Source organism: Copidosoma floridanum, unplaced genomic scaffold, assembly GCF_036245765.1.
Source record: "Copidosoma floridanum isolate Cflo_tuat_1 unplaced genomic scaffold, Cflo_Japanese_pri ptg000030l, whole genome shotgun sequence".
NCBI lineage: Eukaryota > Metazoa > Arthropoda > Insecta > Hymenoptera > Encyrtidae > Copidosoma > Copidosoma floridanum.
This window is the reverse complement of record NW_028321907.1, coordinates 8,999,533-9,018,017: the sequence shown is the minus strand read 5'-3', so window position 1 is coordinate 9,018,017 and position 18,485 is coordinate 8,999,533. Positions and strand designations below refer to the sequence as shown.

The following is an 18,485-nucleotide window of genomic DNA, read 5'->3' as shown; positions in this document are numbered from 1 at the left end:
CGTAAAAATCTCATAAATATTTAAAGTTCAGAATTTCGTTTGATAAATGCTTCGCATTTACGTTAACTTTTAAATCTTTACTAACACAGTTCAAAGATATCCAGCTTCAAGGTATGGTTCAAACAAATTTTTAACTGTGAGTTCTAATTAAGGTGAGATCGAAGCCTCTACTAAAAAATTAGTTTACTTTGTTACTCTTACAGCATTTAGATTCCACGAACAATAAGTTGGGAATATATGGTTATCATACGCTGATGTGTGAAATTTTTACAATCAATAAAAATTATTTGTATCCACTGTATTAAATATCATTAGAACTTTAATTTAAAAAGCCTAAGGAGGTCAACATAATTTTGAAATGAAGAAATAAAAAAATCATTGCAAACTTTACCTAGTTAATTACTGTGAATTACTTTGATTCAACAAATATGTTTGGCAAACAGTAAAAATAATAATTCGAGACGTAATTTTGCTACATCATCACCGAATCATACTTTAAGTACATCAGCTCGAAAGTAAAAACAACAAAAGAATCCAGTTTTGCACACCAGTAGAAAGTAAGATATTCATAGTTTTTGCACGATCTCTACCTGATTGGCCATAGATCCTTTATTTAGGCATTCGTACCGAGCAACTTGAAGAAAAGACACTGGACAAACAATAGCCTACATTTTGCAACAAGATACATCCACAGATCCATAGCCAAGACCACGGCGCTTTAAATATTCATCGAGCTTCGGCACAATGTAACTGCTGCTGCCAGCTGCTGCATCTGTAACTCAATCGCGTAGTCGTTGAGAGGAACAATTGAATATAGCTAGAATGAAATGGATGCTTCCAGACGAAGAGAAACAGCAGCAACGAAGGAAACTAGGAGTTCATTAAATTAATTGTCTATGCATCAGGGGCGTACTTATTTGATTAAGTCATTTTAGGAGAACTTGTCTGATAAGTCTGACAATGTTATCGTTTTAAAGCATAAGAAATAACAACATTTTTACCATTTCAATTTACTTATTTTATTTTATTATTTTTTTAAGTAATGGACGAGCCTTGGGTAAGCACGTGTCCTACTTCTGGGATAAGGTATGGCGTATGATACGGTACTTGGGGTGATCATTAATTCTGATAAATGTTTTCTTGAAAATTTATAAATATGTTAATGGTTAGTGATCAGTGATCAATCATATCCTTAATAAAGATTCCATCAAACACCTTAAAAATTTAATCGAGCAAACTCATCTCCTAAAATTTTTGGAGTCTTGCAAATGCATCAGAAGTCATTTAAAACCCAAAGCACAACTTAAATTGAAAGACTTTGTTGGATGTCGAGTACCCTTCAAAGACCTCAAACGACATAGTTATAGAGTTCTCATGACTTTTGATGATCCTAAAAAAATTATCAAAATGTCATAAGAAGTTTTAAAAAAGACTCGAAAATCCACAGCCCCTAGGAACCAATAAAAATCTTCAAATGAAATAAACAAACCGACAGTGCAAACAAGATACAAAGATAAAAAGAAATTCCTTTCCCAACTCCTCAAGTCAGCTTATGCGCCAAAAGCCACGCGCGACGCCCACCCTAAATCAGCTGAGTTATAGCTACCCCTCAGCCCGTCCACGAAAACTTCCGGCTGCCCTCCCCCGCGAATAAAGTAGGTCCACCCGCCGTACATTACGTCTCGGCTCTGAAATAATAACCTCGGTGAAATCGTCGCGGACCAGTGCTAAGACGCGCGGCACGCAGGGGGGGAGGTTCACCGAGTCGTCCTTACATTGTCCGATAGCTGCTGGCTGTTGCTTGAGATTAATCGACTCTCAGGTATACTCTGCATTGGAAATCTGCTGACGCGAGCCACTGGTAGTTTACTAGCTCGCTGGCCAGGTTCACCTTTGCCATTGGATCGCGTAAAAGCTCGCGCCAGCTCGAAAAGGAGCATTCTCGTGCACGAAAGCCGATCAATCACCGGGGGGTGTCAGGGAAAAAAATCGATTTCGATACATCGAGACTCGTTCATTAACAACTGGTAGTTTTTTTTGTTCTCCCTTATCTTTGTTTTCTGTATGCCATACATCTACTCCCATGGTCTTTTTCATCCCCGCCATTGGCTTTCAGTTATCGTAAATGACCGCACCAGCTGTGGTATCGATCATTCAACATGTACGGTTGGACTGCTAGCTTATCTCGAAATGACATCAACTGTGGACTTTTAGATATTACGAGTGTTGGGTCTATTGATCGTTGCAGCTGGGTAATGGTTGCGTGCAGGGTCGCAATACTTGTGATTATGTGCTTTTTGAATTACAGGTGGCTGGAAAATTTATGTGTGCTTGTTGAGGTGTTCCAAAACAATATTTCTAGAAGGAAAGGGGTAGAATAGTTGGCTGGAACTTGGTCATTTTGATGGAAAGAGAAATACTGGTAAAATAATATTTTGCTAGGGTTGTTGGAGATGATTTATAGTATCTGGTCACAAATAAGCGTCCTCTAGAACCATTTTATGGACCCGTACAGCCAAAATATATCACGTTTTCTAACAAAATAATAAGCTTTAGTTTTTTAACACTAGAAATGAAAGATTTAATGTCTTCAAATTTTATGACTAGTGTAACATAACACACCCTAGGTTCTAGTTGATAAGTATTCGATGGATATTGATGTCGTATGAGCTTATAACCGACTCACAGTGAAATCAAGTCAAGTTAAGTTTGCTGCATTTCTATCATCAAAAGTTGCAGATTTCCCTGAAAATAATAATTTTAGAACCAGTACATAACATGTATTTCATTTTTATCCTAAGGAACCAAAAATCATCTCCTAAAGTCTCTTTTGTCCACCAAATATTCCCTTCACCAGTATCGTAATTAAATACACCCCATAAAATCACAAAAATGCCGAACAAATGTTCCCATCACCCAGAAATTGACCCCTCAAGCATCACTAAACAGCATCCATTATCATTGTATCCAACCTGCAACGCCATCGATCCCTTGCTCCAATTCTCCCATCCTTGGTGTGCAATGAACAACAATAACTACTTTGCCACTCAGCAGCCATGTACACTCGAGCGTCTCTCAAGACGATGCACGATATCACTCCAAACGACTGTCAACGCCAGGGGCACTGGAATTTCTCAGGGGGGGGGGAGGCACAAGCCGACAAAGATCGTTGTAAGTACTTTCAAGCCGAACCAGCGGAATCATAAAATGTGTACCCTGTAACGCGCCCTGGCAGAATCGCAGTGGCATCCATACATGCATGCACACGACTTGCGGTCGCCGCTTTAATCCGAGCCTCCTCGGGGCTGCTCTATCTCTCGGAGACCCAGTTGCGCAATAGGGTGCTACGTGCACGTACCTGTGTGGCCTATCTGAAACGATCCAAGGCTCTTTGCTCTGTGTGTGCGAGCTACAGACCGCCCGCTCTACTCCATATACCTGCACAATGTACGTATAGTGGCGGTGACTTAGATTACTGCGCCCCATTATAACTTGCACTTCGGCTCTCACGGGCTTTGAATTGTGGTTGGTGTCTTGTTGCTCGAGGATTAAGTTTACGCGCTCTAGGGAGAATGACTATTCGAGTACTTGGTCGTTCTTGGATTAATTTTTTTTTCACTCGCTTTAATAGTAGCTAGTAATATACATATTAAATCATATTAAAAAAAGAAAATGTTGCAATTAAGTCATAGTTAATCCTGGAAGTGCACGGATTCATCAACTATCATTTCTAAGCTTAACCATTTTATTCTTGAAACAATTGAAAAATAAGGGCGTGTTTGCAAGCGATTAAAATGTATGATAGAATGCTTCATGCATTAAAGTTACTCGTTTCGATGTATTCGATTCAGTAATTGAGCGTATGGATTAATTTTGTTGCCCGTGAACCATTGGCACACATTTCATAGTGGTTTAAAAATCCAAGCAACTTAATTTGATTCACAGTAAAAACTCACGCATCACCCTGAAAAACTCTCTTTACCCGAATTAAAAAACCATGATTTTTTCATTTCAAACGAAAAACCCTCGTGATCTCAAAACTCATCGCACACTTGAGTGAGTGGCCAAACGAGAGCACTGTAACCGCATTTAGATCTGACTGACTTTTCCTACCCCGCAGTTTTCAACCTCACCAAGTTTAGCGAAGCCAAATATCCCACATACGCATCCAAAACTCCACTTCTGCACGACCATGATAAAATCCTCTTCAGCCAACTTCCTTGGGCGTATCCTCTTATTCTCTACTCCGATAATTCCCAGCCACGCGTATCCAATAGGAAAGTGGGTCGTTTCATCGTTTTAAAAATGCAGCTCCCTTTCCTCAGGGATAAGTCAAGTGTGCGTGTTCAGGAGATCTCGCGTGCAAAACGGTGCCGTACCTGCAACGAAGAAAGTCGACACTTTTTACCTCACTGTATTCGCGAGGAATAAGTTTTGTTCCGATTCGCGTGCACGCGCAGCTGGTTGGATCGAGAGGGAGGTGAGGTCAAGGAGTTTTAATTTTTGCGGCAACTCGAGCATTTACGTCGACAAACCATCCGTTTCCTTTTCTCGTTCATATAACGATCTTTTTTTTTTGTGTACACGAAAAACCAAGCTGTTGCATTCGAGGAGGTGCGTGTGACTGGCTGACACAAATAGAGTGTGAATATGCTGCTATTGTTTTTTGTAACATGTCTGTCGTGACTATTGTGTTATTTAAATTTAATGTCACTATTTTCATTGTTATAGTTGATTTTATCGATACTAAGTAAATCCTTTTTTGTGTATTATCATAAGTTACGTGCATCGCTGGTCATTTTATAACTAGATCGGTGCACGCATTCTTCGATGTTACCTCGTGTATAGGCGATTACGTTACGACTTGGAGGTCAAGCATACCAGTTAGTACATCTGACATCGTTTTTTAATCACGATATTTTGTACCATCCCACATAAAGCCCATCAACAAAATCACCCTAGTGCGCTTGAAGTCAACTTTTTTTATTTTTCGGCCATCGTTTGGAACTTTACTTTTTCACTCTATGAAGCTTTTTCGACCTATTTGTTGTCCAAACTTTCACTGTCTTCTTCCAACTCGTCCGTCCTTTCTTTCTTCGTCGTCCAATCGTTTCCCTTGGAATTTCGTCCAATTTTTTTGTTTGCTCCCAAGTCAATATATGAAATACATTTTTTTTTTTTTTTTTTTTTTTTTTTTTTTAGAACAGGTCATTCACATCTGCCCTTACTTTAATAAAAACAAAATCACTCCTTTTCTCGTGTACGTATTGAGTCCAATCTACTTGATCTTTCAATGGATCGGTGCTTTCCTTTCGACCTTCTTTTACGTACATGAAAGTACGTACTTGACTCACGAACGGATTCATCGTCCCTACTGACCCCAAGTGTTTTTACTGCACGAGAAGATCTCAAGTGTGAAGTGTGCCAATACACCATACTGATGAGCCACCTATGCTGATTTCACGAATAAAATCGCTTTTCTACTCCCATGTTAATATGTAAATAAAACCAGAAAAAAAGTCTCAAACTCAATCTCTGTCGAAAGGCTAGAAAAATAGTAACAACTCAGATAATCCAATTTTCCTCTAACAACAAAACCCTCAGATAACAGTAGAATCAATTTCTTCTTCACTCAGCAACCAATTTAATTAAAAGCAATTTCTGCCCAACATAAAAAATCCATTGTGGTGTTTAAACCGTGAGCGGACAAAGAGGATTTGAAATGCAGCTGTAAAAGAGTCGAGCATCGCTTTTCGCTCAGCCAATTTCTCCTGTCGACTGACTAATGCCACTGCTATACTACTGGGGCAATAATGTCAGTGCCCTCGCGAGTGACATGCAACGCAAGGCAAGCGAAGCCTTACCCGCACGTATTTCCCAACCACCCACCAATCCACCCACATACATGTAAAGGCGCATGGAGAGTCGGACTGGGGGATTAATAATTAACGAGAAGCCAACCCTACCATCGTTGGTGTTAGAAAAGAGCTGCTGCTGCTGCATTACTAGCTGGGCCATCAATCGTGTTTTCTGAGCTCTATTTTATTCAAATCCCGTGTCAAGCACCACTGCTGATTCTTTTCCTCGACTGCTTCGACATTTATACATGTATATGTTTCGTTTCCATTCTCCGCACGTGGCGTCCGATAACTGTCCGATTGGCACCTTGAGATGTAGGTCCACATGGTGTTCTGGAATCTTTGAATTTTTTTTTTTTTTTTTTTTTGAAAGGGAGGGGGGGGGCATGAGTTAAACTTACTCTGATGTGAAGACATAAAGAATCTTCTATCATATGTTTCCATATACCATATTATGTACGATATTATCGTGATATCATTGTTTTTCTACATAATCTGTTCAAGTGAATTCCAATGTATCCGAAACGACCTTGTTTAGAGCATAAAATTGAGTCACTACGGAATCGAATAAGGAAGATGAATTCGGAGGACGTTTGCTGACTCTTTATTTTTGGACGAAATCAAGGTTGGGCCTTGCGAGACCTTCTTGCTCGAGTAGCCAAGAAATTTATCGTAGCTCTGGAGAGTTGTTTGAAAGTACAGGAAATCAGGAGTCGACAGGATAGAAGTCGAATTTTTGAAATTCAGACTGCTTCACATTCGAACTTCTGGTCGTTGGATTTAGTACCTCGAGAAAAGAGAATTGATTTTTGGAAAACTCCGTGAAGTGTAATTTATGAGCCAAATGGCTCACTTAGTGTGGGTTCTTCCGATAAAATTTTAGATGAAATTTTACTTACACGTGACCAGTGCGAAATTGTTCTCGCATTTCTTTTTATACATTATAATATAATACTTTAAAGTAGAGGAATGATGAAACATAGTATAATACTTTAAAGTAGAGGAATGATGAAACATAGTCTAGTTTTGCCAGAGTTATAAATCAATGACACAATTATAAATGCTACATGCATAATATATGATGAGAATGGAGAATGTCAAATACCACCTACGCCGAGTTTAGTTGTATGTAACGGCATTTAGCCAAAGTCAGCTCTGGTATACTCCCGGGAATGGTTACGTTGATTCTGATTATCTGCGTACAACTACAAGGGATTCGTATTAATTCCCAGCTCCTGGATTTCATAATGAGATTTGGTTTGTCGCCAAGCTTTTTCTTTTTTTTTTTTTTTTTTTTACAATACGTTAGGGAGTCGATTGATTATGTCACGTTAATACACGAGCATGTACTTTACCAATAATTCATTACCACTGCTATTCATTGTTTCATTCGAACAATGCTTTTCAACAAAACTGAACGTGACTAATTAAAAATTCCACCCGTAGCTCTTTCGATCCATTATTGAAATCGATCTCAATGCGCGCACTTTCACCTTCATTAATTTTCAACTCGTGACAGCGCTATTTATTCCGAACACCGGCTCAAAATAAATACTCCGTAAAATTTTTCATCCAACAACTGGAGCAGAAAGAGTGACTGGCATCAAGGGGTGCATTCACCCTATTTTGTCCTCCTCCCTCTCGTTTTTCTCCCCTTCCTTCGTCCCATTAAAGTGCCTGATGCCTCGACTCTGCTCGCCCGCCCACTCCCTCGGGCAATCACGTCGCGTCTTTTGGTAATTTGCTTTTTTACCACTGCGAAATTAAAACGAGCACTCGCGCATAAGTTTTTGGCCAAGTTACCTCATAAGTATGGAAAGCATTAGATTGAAAATATGAGGCATTTCAAGTATGATGATGAGTAAAAATTTCGTGAAATGTGTGGGCTGACTTTACACTTTCAGCGGTAGCCTAGACTTTTCATTAAGAAAGAGATTTCTTGAAAGCAATAGTGATTATTGGTTGTTTACGAGAAATATGATAGTCTTCGTGAAAATATTCAAATAAACCATTATATTGTGAGTAACGAAGAAGTTAGAAAAGTTTGTTGCATAATCTTGAAGAGTACGAGCTTCCTCTACCTTTTAAGTTTTACGTAATATCCAAAGGTCTGTTTATCTTACAGCCTGGACGATTGCCTACTCTCTATTTATTAAATAAATATACTTACTCCATATGTTAAGTAATTGAAGAGCGTATACGAACTTAGACTCTCTTATTTCAATACCCTGACCAGAACTCTTAGGTTATTATTATTATTATTGTTGTTATTATTATTATTATTTTTGTTATTACTATTATTACTATTATTAAAAATTGATAAAATACGTGCATCTTTTTACAGCCGCTGCCTCTCTATTAAGAAAGTCTGTATTTTACTTGCTACTTATCTTATAGTCATTTGAATCGCCTCATTTTTTAAATGAAAAGGTCACCTAATATTTAACTACTAATAGGAAAACAAGTTCAGTATTTGTTTATTCTTATTTGTGCTCGTAAATTTTTTCGATGTATTATATAACTTCGTGTAATATGTTACAATATTTTATAAGGTATGTTTTTTGCACGACTTGAATATAAAGGCAAATAAAATGTTAACTTATAATTCAAATCACATTATATTTTAACTTTAATAGATGATAACAATTTGGAATAATACGGTTATTAAGTAGAAATTTACATTATGACATCACAAAATCTTATACTTATACTAAGTCAGTTGATATTCGGCTTTAGAATTTATCTTATGTCACAAGCAGCGCATTATACCGTGACCCATATTCAGATCAGCAATTTCATAAATTAAAGCTGTTACTTACTTGACGTATAATACAAAATATGACCTCAATTGAAAAAAAAATCTTTTCTCACACAGAAAAAAAAAAAACACTTCTTGAATCCCGCTGTCCTTGTATGCGTATTTAGGTGGTACTTTTTTACTTATGCGTAAATGTAAACTTTTGGTGGATTTAAAAAACACGATGTTTTTTTAAGCGCTGGAAAAGTTTTGTCAAATATTCACTGCGTGCACAAGTATCTATATTTTCAAGATAAAATCACAAGTCTCTTTCCCATTTCAGGCAGTATTTCTATTCTCTTAAATCATAGACGACTTTTTCCAATTAAAATAAACCTACAATGAAATTTAGTAAAAATGTTTGTAGTGGATGAAAAAACTCATGTCAGCTTATACATTTTATCACATAAAAGTGTCCTTAGTATCGTAACGTCAGCTTCATCAAAAGGGCCACCGAGAATTTCTTGATAGTGGAGAAGGAGAAGAAAGAGAAAGAGATAGAGAAAACAAGTTGAGACAAGTATATATCTGATTTTTATGCGCACACGCTGTAAAGAACGAAATTTCATGCAATAAAAAATAGTAACAACAATAACCATCGTTTCACTATACACGTGCTCGTGCTACTTTCACTCTGTCTCTAGACACCACCAGTACGCATTTTCTCTGCTGACTAGTCTAACTGTGTGGACATGTTTGTCTGTTGAGCAGCGCAGCCACACTTTCTAGTATTAAAGAAGAAGAATCAAGTAAATGTAAGAGTAACAAAAAAATAAAATAAAATAAAAAAATGAGTGCATACATCAGTGGGTCGCCAAAAGCAGCAGTGACTTTGTATCTTTTTAGTAAGTCATGTGAACACTGCTGCGTAACTACGTCCAGCTATTACGTGCTGAAGATGAAGGTGCATGCCTCATTCGTCATTTTCTCGCTGAAGAGTTATCTGGTGCTAGCATGCATGCGTGGTTGACTGTATATGTATACATGTGACCCCGTTTTTCAATTGGTACACTTTTTTTTCTCGTTCATCGTGTGTGTACACTTTGGGCGGGTTGTTCCAGTTTTTCTTCGCGTGCGATTTTACAGTTCTCGAGGTTAGCGTATACGATAGATCTATATCAGTGTGATTGTACGCGGCGACTCAACTGCGGGCTTGTGGTACGATACATCGGTAGGTGCGTTAGTTGAGTGTTCTGTAGCTTAATTGTTGTCGCGAAAAAAAAAATCAGCTCGTCGCGTTAGTACCGGGATTTAAAATACATTTTGTTACATTAAGCACAAGCTTTTGATATAATATCAATTAATTAATCTTTTTGAATATATATGAGAAAGCTTTTAATTAAAAGTGACACACGTGTCTTCAGTACAGCAATTTCCATACAAAAAGCACACAGTGCGAGAAAAGCGTCGAATCATTGTCTGACCATACGTTGACTCGAATCCCTTAAACCTGTGAAAGGGTAACAAAAACTGGTCTCATTGTAATAGGTGTCTTGTTATGTGCGTTCTACATAAGCTCAGTAAAAGTGCAATTGTCTAACTAACGAGATCGACTAGTCAATCTACAGCCACGAAAGTACGCACACGCCTGAGACTAATGCTAAGAGAGCGTATAGTATGAGTAATCAGGTTTCTATCTAAAAAAAAGAAAACAAAAAAAATGCGCTCTCGTACTAGTCCTACTGACGTTCCTATGAAAAATTGAAGTCGAACTTGTGACAAAAGAATCATATTTTACGAAAAAAACGAAAAAAAAATTTTGTTTTTGTCCATATTCATGTAGTACCTGGCTGAGGCTTCTAAAGCTACTTGTACTGGCGCTGCGGGCCTGCAAAAACACAAGTACAGAGAGTACGGTTCATTACCACACGCTAAACTGCATATAGAGTCATAGAAAGTAAAAAGGTTACATAGAGAACGTGAGAGTGAAAAAGTTGAACAAAGCATACACAATTATTATGTGAAAAGTAATGATAGTATATATAAAATATGAAAAAAATGTATTTATATGTATGATGTATACAAAGACAAATTATAGATAGAGTAAATAGAGTACATTTTTTTAAACATATTTTGATTTTATTACTTATAATATAGCATAGTAGTAGTGGGTGCATACATGTACATAGTAAGAGAAGAATCGCAGAAAAAAAGCAGAGGGTCGGGAGGAGAAAATGGCACACGGAGCAGGTGGAAAAAAGTTCGCACGTGTGTATTCTCTGCAGAGTGTACGCTGATGTGTATGGGGGTAGGTGTACTCGTTTGCACAAAAATATGTGCGCATACAAGCGTGTGGATGCAGATTACCAGAGTTTAAGTGGTTAACGAGTGAGTTTTTTGGGGTGGGTAGTGGGTGGGCTGGTGATACTCATACAGAGAGACTGACATTGATACACGCGTATTAGGTAAGTGGACAAGGAGAGAGAGGGTGGCGATAACGTACAAGTGTGTGAGCTGCTGTTGTTGCTGCTACTGCTCTTCTCTGTGGAGAAATGTATAAGGCACTGCTCGTGCACATAATGTTTCTGCTCGTTGTTTTGGGGTGGACGTGTATTCCCTTGTGAAGAATTGGGGTTAATTGTACATTACGTGTATGCGTGTGCTGGCAATTGCCGTGGATACAGTAGTGTTCATTGCACGTTCAGAGTGATTTTGGAGAGCTCCTAGGATCTACTCTCGTAACTTGGGAATCAATGATTTATCTAATAGTCACTTTTGAAGGGTACCTTACTTTTTTGGCTACGTATGCGTTCATATAAGTGTCTTGATTTACCAAATATTTGGGAATTGTTAATTACAATATAGAAAAATTGAGCTTTACACATTTTGTCAGAAAATTGATAAAAAATTGTAATACATTTAAAAAATAAAATTTTTTTAAGTCTGTCCTTCTACTTTTCACCATAGTGAAAAAAGTAGAAGTCTGACTTGCATACGAAAGTTTAGCATCGTTCTCTTTTGACCTATCCTAGATTCTTTAATGTTTTTTTTGAGAGAATTTTGAAGAAGATTGATTTTTTTTTAAAAAGTCGAGGGGCTGTTCTTCACATCAAGGCTGAGTTTTATTAAAGATCTGAAATAATTACCACTGTAGGGTTGCACATGCAATTTAATTTTTTCCACAATTTTCGTTTTTCTTGATTTTGGTTTTCTTATAATTACATTAAATGGGAAAATTGAAAATTAGTCAGTTTAGATTGAGCATAGAACTTACGACCGAAGCACTCACGCCAAAAATTAATTAAAAAAGAGGAAAAAATTCAACGTTGGTCACGTATGTTAAGCTAGCAGCACCCCTTATTTCTAAATCTATAGACTATTTGTCGCTTACTTGTTACTAATAAGTCATGCAAAGACGAAATTTGTTGCTGGTTAACGAACTAAAACATAAAAAGTTTCGCTAGCTTGACATGAAGCTAGCAATGCATATTGCGTATCTTGAGTTCAGCAGCTTGTCAGTGATTTGATTGTATTTATTCTTAAGTGAAAGTTGATGAGCTAAGCAAGGTAACGTTCATAAATTGAATGATTGACTAGTATAAATTGACGACTACATTTTTTCGCATCAGTTTTCGAAAAATATTTCAATAATCCAAAATGTTCATATATTTTTCGCGAAACACCAAAAGTTATATCACAAAGAGTCCGTACAACTGATAATTTCAAGTTCCAAACTGCTTTCTTCCATCAATTCTCAAACGCACGCGCTATCTCCAAAAATTGTAAATTAACTTTAACAGCTTCAATAACATCACACGTGGTAAGTAAAATCGTTCAGCAATTTGATTAAGTTAAGGTTTAAATCTCCGCTAATTAAGTTTTCGCTTAAGGTCTGCACACACAGTGCACGTTTCTCGTCCTCTTTCAGCGCAAAAGTAGGTCCCGTAATATTATGTATCGGTACATCTATTTTCCAGCCGGGGGAGAAAATACTGTTTGCACAGCCATACGTTTAGAGCCTTATTAATATACAATTAGCCCTGGTGCAATCAGGTTATCTAAATTTGCTCCCAACGACCGTGTGCACGCATAAATTTGAGAAGAGTTTTAATTAAGCTGTACGCTCCGTACGAGCTCTCTTCCCTCTGGTAAACGATCGATGAAAAAATCGTGCAAGTGATTTAATCGATTATCGTATCCATTGGATCGACCGCCTGGGACCGATACTCATAAATTCAACATTGCGAGGCGATAGGGGTAAAGAAAAATTTCGCTACGTTATACAAGTATGATCATTTTGCTTGAAACATTACATAATCAACATCCATCATCTTTTTATGATATCGATTTGGGAGTAAGGTTTAGTCATTGTCCACGTAGATTTTTCTGTCTCGTATACTTTAGCAAGAAAGGTACTGCTGTTCACTCTCCCTCCCCAGACTCTCGTTTCATTCATTTTCATGGCCCTGCCTCAGTGTATCTATACCATCGCGAGCTCAATTGCTTGACCATTAATCTAACTCTCATGATACACGTGGGCAACTGGCTAGCGAATTTCGATTTCACACAGTGACAATAGTTTTTTTTTGTTCATCGATACATGAGAGAGCGCAATTTTTTTTCTTGGCAAGCAGTGGCGTTCTTCTCCCATAGTTGTAGCTGGAATACAATCGTTGGGATATGCTGTTTCTGCTGCATGGAAATGACTCGCGATGTCCGTTAGGACTAAATAAAGTCGATAGGAGGGACAGACTGGAAATCGATTGTGACTACGAGCGTCAATTCTCTGTGTGCATTTTACTCCGCTTTTGAAGTTTTATTGATGTTCTCGCTTTTTTTTTTTTTTTTTTTTTTTTTTTTTTCAATTGCTTTCATTGAGATTGCCCAAAACTGTGTTTCTTTGGGTCGTTAATTTGGTAACTTTGATGAATTGGTTTGTGTGGAAGAAAATTTCAATGATCGAAAAAAGTTTCGATTTTAAAGTCATAGGCTCATCAAATGAACGTGAGTTTGTTGGGGCTAAAAAAATCATGTAGTGATATCCACAGACTCAAAGAAATCATCAGCAAAAAAAGTTATGAGACTTGAAGAGCATACGTAAATAATTTGTTAAACTTTAAGAACTTACAATTGTATATCGTACGTTACAGATGGATCAAAGGGTTTTTATTCTGCAAACGTGACCTCCAAACATTTCGTTGCTAAGTGCAATTTGTTGTAAGCTCTTTTCCTCCCTCCTCGTCAAACAATATGTCTAGACAATGTATTTACGAATGATGTTTTGGATTTTGTAGATCATAATTTCTTGGCATTTTTAATAATTGATATCTTAGTTATCTTGTAGCTTAAAATTGAATACCAAAGATGAAATTGGAAATCGCGAAAAATGAGCGAAGAAACGCTACATTTACACAACGTGTATACATATACAACCTAGTTCCACAGTGCTTTTCCGTTTTCCACTAACTCGCTCAGGACTTGCAGTAGAGTTCACCGAAACGACGGGTGTCCAAAACTCTCACGGGCTAGAAGGCATTAGCTGGCATAGCTGGCCACAATGTGTTACGACCAACATCCTTTCACGTTTAAGTACACGTACACAACCAGAAGAGAGAGATGGAGGGAGTAAGCGGAAAAGGAGAACCACCACAGGGACGACAGGATACACATGCTCTTGTCCAGGCTATTATCAAAAGCTCTGTGAGAGGCGGAGTGTAAGAGTGTGTTGCCCGTAAGAAATGCCCTCATCCTCGATAAGAATGAGAAGAAGAAGAAGAGCACAAAAAAGGAGTGGAAGAGCTAGCCAAAAGCGTTCGCCCACCCTTCTCCTCATCCCGATGAGCGCGCGCCTTGGAGAATCGATAAAACGACTTTCCCCCGGTTGCAGGACCTCCTCTCTGGCTCTGGATTTTCGCAAACTCGAGTGAAATAACGAACGAGATACACTTTTCGGGGATTTGGCTCGAAGGCTGCATCCTATATCGTACGCTTCTCTTGTACTTCGTCGACGTTGTTGTGTATTCTCAAAGCTGTTGTTTCTTCTACGAACTGATGGGATGTTGAAGAATTGCAAAGGATTACTTTACGTAGGATGTTGGATCAGAGATAGTCAGGCCCTTTTGTCTGTTTGATTTTCTGTTATCCCACTATCTTTTCAACAGCTGGAAGAGACTGCTGAAAACGAAGCAAATCTCGAGATGCTATTGCCTTGCCTTATATTTCGTATTTCTGTTCATCCGTTGAAGATCAGTAACACTTATCAAATTTCGTTAAGGCACCATCATCGTGATACAGAAGAGAGCGGGTATACTGTTGACCCACCAATATTACGCAACTGAATACGGGTGGAGATGAAATTACTCTTTTTTCATCAGACGCCTATGCCACGCCTGTAGGCTATGAGCCTAATGAAATATCTCCCGTTATCCGGAGTAATAGCGGTCATTAGGGCGTTCTCTGGGCCTTTAATCGCTGGCAGGGTGCACAAAGTGTTCGCTTTATCTGATCAAAGGCTAATACTCACGACGGAGAGCAGGATGGTAAAGAGATAAAAAACTCAGTGCTTTTGTAACATGTTGTTTGAAAAGGTGCTTGGGTATTTTTTAAAAGAAGAGAAGAGTTATGATGAATTTCGATGTGAACTTGCATTGATAGAGTTCGCTGGGTAGGAAGTCACTTTTTTATTATTTAAGCGTGTGCAAAGAACTATTTTTTCTGCTGTTAGAATAATAACTAGCCACATAATTACTGTAGTGCAAGGAACATCGATACCCCACGACAGTAAGTGAAATCGTTAAAATGAGGACACTTTAATAAGCGATACCTTTTGCTTCTGCAATGATAAGCTCGGTGTACATGAATCGGTATAATCACTAAGTGCGCATGAATTTGTTAGGCATAGCTTGGCCAAACTTCGTTTTATGAGTATCCTCATCCGTTCAAATGTTTGCCGGATTATTGAAGGCAAAGCGGATTAAGTTTCATAATAGCCACAAACGTGTGCGTACAACGGTGCTCTGATTAAAATGAGCGAACGCGTGCATCCCCTTCCACGTGTACATACCCCGTGATAACTTACCAATCCTTTATGGGATTTGGTCCTTTGATCATGAGTTGCAGCTCAAGAAGATGATCATAACGTATGAGCAAGGATTAAAGCCTCGACTGATAAAAATATCCATCTTGCAAACAATGACGTTCTTTTACTGGAGATGAAAAGCATAAAGAACTAACACTGTATGCATTGAAAAGTAAATATGGAGAAATCGTGATAAACGAGTTCGAGGTTCGATTAAAGTTCGAAAAGAGTTTGTGCTACTGCTCGAGGCTGAGTATAATGGATGGCAGCTCTAGTTTCGCCTTCTCTTCGGAGTGAAATAAATTTTAAATCGTCGCCAACGCTATTGAATTACAATTTCGACTTTGGTACCGATTGCACCGCGACTTTTTCAGAAAAAAACGCGGGATAGTAGTAGTAGTTGGGGGGAGCTATTGTTGGAAAAATCGATTCTCAATGGTCGTTGCTTGCATGATAATTGTTTAAACTACGCGAACGAAATTACCAGAGCTTGCGATTGATTAACGAAGAAAATTAGTGATTTAGTTTGAAAATTTTACATCAAAAAAGAAAATGTAAATCTCAAGAGCTAAGTAAAGTTGACAATCCCACACTCGTGAGGGAAAATGCAAAATTTGTTCTCCTCCACAATTAATTTATAGCAAAGTCTGCGTGACACTGAAAAATACCCTACGGCACCTTTTTATCGTCAACTCGCGATAAAGCTCGGATCGTTAGGTATTTCCCTCTTTCGGTTGGTCAGAGCTTTTGAATTTTATGTTGTTGGAAAAAAGCAGTTCTCAGTTTTATTTATATATTTTTCCCACTACAAATGTTATCTCTTAATTAGAAACGTCTTATCTCGCGTGAGCAGGCCTTGGGTTGCACAAAGTACTCATGTTAGTAGGCGTCATATCAAACGACGAGTGTAACGAGGCAAATTGAGCCTCCCGGCTTATGTCGCTCTCGCTGCCGCAACGCGTATGACATCACCGGCAAAGACTTACCTTCCCGGAATTCTTCTTTTGTTTTGGCTCCCGGAAAAGAAGAAGAAGAGGACGATGCGACGACGGGACACAGTAGCAACAGCGGCGAGAAGAATACACGTGAGCGCGCGCACGACTGTTCGGGTCGCGGCGGCGGCCCTCGGGTATGAGAGAGAGGAAGAAGGAAAGTAAGAGTCGAGAGGTACGGGCGGGAGTTGCAAAGGAACGGAGAGTCAGTCTCGAGTCGAGAGCCTTCGCGCGCGGATTAGCCAGATTGTGAGAGAGAGAGAGAGAGAGAGAGAGAGCGAGAGAGAGAGAGAGAAAGTGCGAGAGAAAGTTGTGGCAGATCAAGGGATAGAGAGAGAGAGAAGAGGAAGCTGCTGTGTCCCCGTCGTCGGAGATCATCACCGCGAGGAGAAGACCCAGGACAAGGAGCAGAGCGACTGCAGGACGAGAGAGAGAGAGAGAAGACGAGAAGCAGAGCGGCTACCGGACGAGATAGAGGGAGTAGGACCGCCACCATCAGCTTCACAGACTCACCGGCAGCCCGAGGCCCAGCCGGACGCCATACGCCGTTGTCGCGAGTCAGAGAGCCGAGAGGTAGCGTGTGTTTCCTCCATTCCTTTTGTGCGTCGTGCTAGGGCTCGCGAGCGCCGGTAGACCTCCGGGACTAAGTCTCGGAGTATACAGAGGACAGAGAGAGAGAGAGAGAGAGAGAGAGAGCCAGGTTACGGGAAGTCGCGGGTGCATGCTCGGGAGTGCCGAATCTTGGGGGTGTTCGCGCGTTTTCCGCTCTAGGTGTGCAGAAAGGACGAGAGAGAGAGAGAGAGAGAGAGAGAGAGAGAGAGGACCGGGACTAGGGACTGAGGGGGATAAGGAGCAGGTTAACGAGGGACAGTGATAGTGTGAGAGAGAGAGAGAGAAAAACAGGGTGAGAAAGGTTGCCAAGGGACGAGAAGAAACGGGCGCGATAGTAGAGAGCAGGTGTGTAGTGGGCGGGGAAAAGGACAGGGACGATAGGTTACGTGTGAGGGTGCGCGTGTGTAGGCGTGCGTGACGTGGCTAGGAGCGTTAGGGCAGCGGCCCCTCCTGGTCTCAGGACCCCGAACGTGCGCTCGCAGTTCGCGCGGCGAGGCGGAACCGCTGTAGCGCCGTCGAGGAGTTGTGTAGAGTCGTGTGGAGAGTGCAATAAACAATTTCCTTACTAGACACGGTAGCATTTCCCAAAATTATTTCCTCTCGGTAGAACGAGAGGAGAAATCCCGTACAAACTCCCCTTTTCAGGAGCAGAATCCAAGAAGACGAGGGACCCGGAGGACGTACGAGACGAGGCAATCCACTTCCTGCGTACCCCCCCCCCCCTTTTTATTTCCAGGTACAAAGGCAGTGTGACAAAATGGCATCCCTTGTGGGGACCGGTGCGGGACTTGGTGATTTTTCCCTATAGGAAGTGCTTCCCCCAAGCGTGCGGCAGGTGGCGCGAGTGAGTGATATAGTGGGAGCGTAGTGTAGAACGTAGATAGGGAAGTGTGCTAGTGGACTAGGTGTCACAGGCGACGGTGAGCGAGCCCTTCTATTTTCAATAAAAATAATTAAGCGACAGTGCGATCTTAGCGAGTAAGTAGTATAAATAATAATAAAATAATTTACTAGCGGTAAGAAACGCGTAGTTGCTCATTAGTGCGGGCAACTGCACAATCTGGACGGTGAGCTCGGTCGATAACGCGATAGAGCCGCGAACGACCTGGTAGCTCCCAAGTGAGAAGCTGATAGGGATACTATCGCGGACACCCAAACTATCCTTAGTGTTGTGACATCCCCGGACGAGTGAAAAGGGAACAGGACGT

The 18,485-nt window shown here is 39.8% G+C and overlaps 1 protein-coding gene across 3 annotated transcripts in view; it reads right to left on the bottom strand.

The window, feature by feature from the left end:
- Positions 1 to 18,485, bottom strand: part of LOC106639863 (neo-calmodulin) — a 110,533-nt gene that overhangs the window by 37,558 nt on the left and 54,490 nt on the right. The window contains exon 2 of one of the 3 annotated variants that reach the window (XM_089596274.1): positions 10,442 to 10,483. The exons of the other annotated variants lie outside the window; for them this stretch is intronic. Within the exon in view, the coding sequence (XP_089452400.1) occupies positions 10,442 to 10,483 (42 nt within the window). The remainder of the gene's footprint in view (positions 1 to 10,441; positions 10,484 to 18,485) is intronic. 3 annotated transcript variants of the gene reach the window in all.